Source organism: Pinus tabuliformis, chromosome 7 (assembly GCF_031772625.1).
Source record: "Pinus tabuliformis cultivar Carrire ecotype Pingquan chromosome 7, CPIR1, whole genome shotgun sequence".
In the NCBI taxonomy this organism is placed as follows: domain Eukaryota; kingdom Viridiplantae; phylum Streptophyta; class Pinopsida; order Pinales; family Pinaceae; genus Pinus; species Pinus tabuliformis.
In genome coordinates this window covers 1681808197-1681813269 of record NC_142293.1, presented here as the reverse complement: position 1 = coordinate 1681813269, position 5073 = coordinate 1681808197, and the positions used below count along the sequence as shown (strand labels likewise).

At 35.1% G+C, this 5073-nt stretch overlaps 1 protein-coding gene across 1 annotated transcript; it reads left to right on the top strand.

Moving 5' to 3' along the window:
• The first annotated feature begins 697 nt into the window (after positions 1 to 697).
• Positions 698 to 4833, top strand: LOC149254927 (endoglucanase 16-like). Its single transcript, XM_089457145.1, has 8 exons — positions 698 to 1034; positions 2399 to 2611; positions 2795 to 2995; positions 3166 to 3243; positions 3389 to 3541; positions 3654 to 3762; positions 4014 to 4177; positions 4339 to 4833. Exons 1-8 carry the CDS (start codon positions 816 to 818, stop codon positions 4684 to 4686), a joined length of 1485 nt encoding a protein of 494 aa, XP_089313271.1. The 5' UTR covers positions 698 to 815; the 3' UTR covers positions 4687 to 4833.
• Positions 4834 to 5073: the final 240 nt, after the last annotated feature.

Here is a 5073-nt window from a genome sequence, read left to right as displayed (position 1 = left end):
AGTAAATTTGAGTTTTATAATTTATATAATTTAAATATGATAAAAATATTTTGAGAATATTGAATTTATACATTAATTTTGAACCATAACAATTCATAGTTTGGTTGAAAAAAATTATATAAATTTTAGCAAGGTTGTGTTGAAGTACATTACAAAAAAAATCTTGTTAGAATTTTGTATTAAAAAAAAAAATTTAGAATGCCATGTAATTTATTTGATAGTGAAAATGGATTCAGTATCTCATCAAAAACCTCTGAAACACTCAAAATTCTGAAGTTTGACAGCTATAACTCAGATCTCTGAAATTTGACACTTATAACCCAGATTTTCAAAAAATTCTACTAAATTTTATCATAATCTAGTCAAAATTTCCATTATTTTCTGTGCTAGTGCTAATTTGTTCAAACAGATATTTTAGAAAGGTTCAACCAGCGACACTCACACGTACCATCAAGGTTCTATTTTTGAGGGAATTTTCGCTTTGCAGCCCCCCATTACGTCAGTGAACCCACTACCCAAAATTTCTTTGGTCCTTATGCCAAATACCTGTCCTTCAAAATTTGCAGAAGGCCCACAGAAAAACATAAATGCAACCGAAGGATCTAATTCCCATCCTTCTTTTTACTTTATTCTGTAGGGTCCAAAACATTTATATTTACCATGAGACGTGAGTTACAAGTAAATTATATCCACATCAATTCTGGTAACTTTATTCTGCACGTTCTCTCCTTATTTTTTGTTGGGATTAACTAACCAGTTGCTGCAGGAATGAATACAGTCTTATCGTTTGGATTAGCTGACCAGGCGCGTCAGGAATGGGTTACAAGCTTACTGTTGCAAGGTTTGCATGTATAATTCTCGCTGTAGTGCTGTCTGCTGATCATCAGTTTGTGTTGGGTGAGCTTGACTACAAAGATGCTCTGCAAAAATCTATTCTGTTTCTGGAGGCTCAACGTTCTGGAAAACTGTCCAGCGGTAGCAACAGGATTTGGTGGAGAGGAGATTCTGCTCTCACAGATGGACAAATGGAAAATGTAATAATAGAATTACTCCTTTTGGTATTGCCATCTGTATCTGCATTTTTTCCAGTATTGTTAATTTTTACCCAAAATGAGAAAATAATGAAGCTCATCTTAAAAATGCATGTTATAGTTCAAACAGCCTTTTGGATGAGAGAACACAGGTTGCATGCCTTTGTTTTAATATATTTTCTATATTTTGAGCTGGTCAAAATCAGAGCTCAGACTTTCTGCACTGGTGAAGTTAACAGTGTTCCCTATAGGTGGATTCCATTAGGGTCTGTTCCACTCATTTAATGGCCACAAGCACCTAACAGCAATTGTAGCAATTTGGATGTTTGTTCTCTTTCTTAGAATGTCTGCTGTCCTAATTTCTTTGGACTACCATTGCAATTTAATTAGGTTAGGCATTGCTAGTATAACTGAAATAGACATTGTCTGTACAAATGTTTCAATATTCTATATTTCTGTTTTTTTTAATGTACAATGTACTCCGTTAAAAGTACTTGTTTGTACAGGTCTTTCAATAATGTGTTCTACAGGTATTTCAACATTGTCTGCAAAGATATATTGTAAGCCTTAATCCAAATCTTATAGGTTTTGGTGTTTTGCAGGACATATTTTTAGGTCAATTGGTGTTTTCAGGACATTTTTGGTTTTATGTGAGATTGGGCAGGGATTTGTTGTGAAATTTGCATGATCCAAGTGGTTTTGAGTTTTTCAAAGTGCTGAATTTATTTATTCATTTAAAAATGCAATTTAATTAACGAAAAACCATGATTTTGCCAATTTAATAATAAAATTCAAAACATAGAAGAGTTACACTCTGCCCATTATTTTTAAATTCAGTTGCTCTAATTTCTTATCAGGATTTCATTATAAATAAATGGCAGCATTAATGGAGTTTTTGGTTGGAAAGTAAAGCAGGGGTGGTAGTATTGTCACAAGATTTAAATTTTTAGATACATGTCTGGCTAATCGTCACAACTCAACCATTTTCATTAAATAGATGACCCATATCGAGGGTGATAAGTTAATTTATCATTGTGGGGTTTAGTTTTCATCAGTTTGCTGGTTCAATTCCTGTGAATTCCTTTGTGAAGTATCATCCTTCCTAGATCTGTCAAATCATGAATATATTCACATCTTCTTAACCAATTAATGCTTTTAAAGTGAAAAGTTATGATTCTTCTTTGAATGTTAAGATTTGAGTTATTTACTACACTTCTGGAACCCATCAACAGCATCTATCCCTCAAAAACTTAGCAAGCAGATAATTTGAGAATTCAATATTCTGAACTCAGAGCTTCAACAAATCTAGAAAGATGTAATAATGTTACACATGGATTTTTACTGGGTTGTTTTGTGCTTTTGTGCAGGTGGATTTAGTTGGTGGTTACTACGATGCTGGGGATAATGTGAAGTATGGCCTTCCCATGGCATTCACCGTTACAATGTTAGCATGGGGAGCCCTTCACTATGGAAATGAACTTGCAGCAGCTGGAGAGTTGGACAACGTTAGGGATGCCATTAGGTGGGGTACTGACTATTTCATAAAAGCAAGCTCCATTGATAACGAGTTATGGGTTCAGGTAAATCAATTAACAGCTCAGTTAAATCACATCAAGGATCACACCAAATAGCCACTAGGACTGCAGCTATGGGTTTTCTTATGATTTTGATTTCAGATGAAACACTTGTGTCCAAAACTAATTGGTGTGAAATGTGATTATTAGATCAAGATAGAGCATAAGTTTGACTGAGTTTTCTTTCAGGTGGGAGATCCATATGCAGATCATAGTTGTTGGCAAAACCCAGAGATAATGGACACTCCAAGGTCTTTGTACAAGATAGATCCATCCACTCCTGGAACAGAAATTGCAGCAGAGACTGCTGCAGCATTGGCTGCTTCCTCCATTGTCTTCGTAGCCATTGACAATCCTTATTCCCTTTTCCTCCTTGACAGAGCTAAATCGGTATAACATTGTGCTTTAAAAACTTTTTGATCTTTGTTTTGTATTTATTCCAGTTATAATGGGAGAGGCCACCTTCAAATTTTATGATAAATGCTTTAGAATGCTTAAATTCCTAACAGTTTTTCTTACAGTTGAAGATTGATTTACTGTATTCATATATTTTATTGCAGCTGTTTGATTTTGCTGACCAGTACCGTGGAACATATGATGGAGAATGCCCTTTCTACTGTTCTTTCTCAGGCTATGACGTATATCATCCCATAAATCTAATGGCATTTTCTTCATTTTTCAAAAGCCATATGCATCCACACAAATTGTACTGACATTCAATTATTTGAGTACAGAATGAGTGATTTATTTATGTCTTATCATTTTCATTTGGGTAACATGCAGGACGAGCTTGCATGGGCAGCATCATGGCTGTATAGGGCAACTGGATTGTCAAAATATACCAAATACATACTTCAGCAGAATTTTTCTACTTCCACTGAATCTGACTTCAGCTGGGATCTCAAATCTCCAGGTGTTCAAGTCCTGCTCTCTAATGTAAGTCTGATAAGTACATAACCATATTGATCTCAAAATGTTTAAGCTGCCAGCCAACTGTGAAAAAGTTACTGATCACATGGTCTTCAACTGACCCTATTGAATATGACAGCTATATTTCTCTGGAGAATCCATCTTTGAAATTTACAAAAACCAAGCAGAAATGTTCTTCTGCTCAGTTCTTCCATATAGTCCTCACTTCCAGCATTCCATGACACCAGGTACTTGAAAGTTCTCCTTTTTGTGCAATGAGTTTCCCTATCAGATTAGGTAAATCTGACTCAGTCAATTATTGGCCATTTTCAAATTTCATAGTAGTGAAATATAACTTATTTAAAAAAAATCATATAAATTATCCACTCAACCATTAAAATACCAAACAAGAGTGTCTTTAGACACTATCACTTCTCTGAATTTCGTGATCCTAACATCCTTATCAATATTAATCTGTATATGTATTGCATTTGGACAGGAGGATTGCTGTATGTGAGAGATGGTGCAAATACACAATATGCTACAAGCACATCATTCCTCCTATTGGCTTACAGTGACCTATTGTCAAGCCACAACCAATCCCTGCAATGTGATTATCAAATCTACCGGGCGGACGATCTTATTGCATTTGCCAAACAACAAGTACTTCATATACATACCCTGACCTTTCATTTTTGCAGAGTTAAAAACTGCAGTTTGCAAAATCTCAACTAACTAATTTAGACATAATCATACTCTATCAAGATTTACAGGGTGAACGAATTAGCTAATGACCACTTTGTGTTTTAATATTGTAATTACAGATACATTACATATTGGGCTGGAATCCACTGGGTATGTCTTTCATGGTGGGATTTGGTGACAGATATCCACAGCAAGCTCATCACAGAGGATCATCTATAGTTTCGATATACGAGACAACGTCAAAGGTATCATGCACAGAAGGCTTCATGGTCTGGTTCCGCAGACAAGCACCGAACCCCAATGAATTAACAGGTGCAGTTGTAGGAGGGCCTGATCGCTATGATAATTTTGAAGATTACAGGGCCGATTCGTGCAAGCTTGAGCCCACAACTTATATCAATGCTCCTCTCGTGGGAGTCCTTGCCAGGCTCCACAGCATCAGCATGGGGTCTCCAGTTACAACTTAGTAACTTCACCCAGTTTTTTTGCTTGGTATTTGTTCTGGGGTGTTTTGCTCATTTCACCTTTGGATCTTATAGCCAGATTAAGTTTGATATGGGTTGTAAATTTATTTTTCCTCAATTTTATGAAAATAGAATTAAATTTCCATTTTAGATTTTAGTGTCGCAATGAATGCTAAGTGGACTATTCAAAAATCATGAGAAATTTGTTATTTACGACTACCTCTCATGAAAATGGTTATAGATGAATCACTTGCTTAAGACAGTGGAATCCCAAAAAAAATGATATCTAATCATTAGTGTTATCATACAATTTGGATAGACTGAATTTTTTTAATATATGCATTAAGAATTTAAAATTAGATAAAAGAAGGTTATATACCTATATATAAA

What these genes read in the sequence shown, in the direction of transcription:
- LOC149254927 (XM_089457145.1), top strand. Translation starts at nt 816, where the DNA reads ATGGGTTACAAGCTTACTGTTGCAAGGTTTGCATGTATAATTCTCGCT. An exon ending in TTCAAGTCCTGCTCTCTAAT is followed by an intron (nt 3,542 to 3,653) that starts GTAAGTCTGATA and finishes TGAATATGACAG; the next exon opens with CTATATTTCTCTGGAGAATC. An exon ending in CCAGCATTCCATGACACCAG is followed by an intron (nt 3,763 to 4,013) that starts GTACTTGAAAGT and finishes GCATTTGGACAG; the next exon opens with GAGGATTGCTGTATGTGAGA.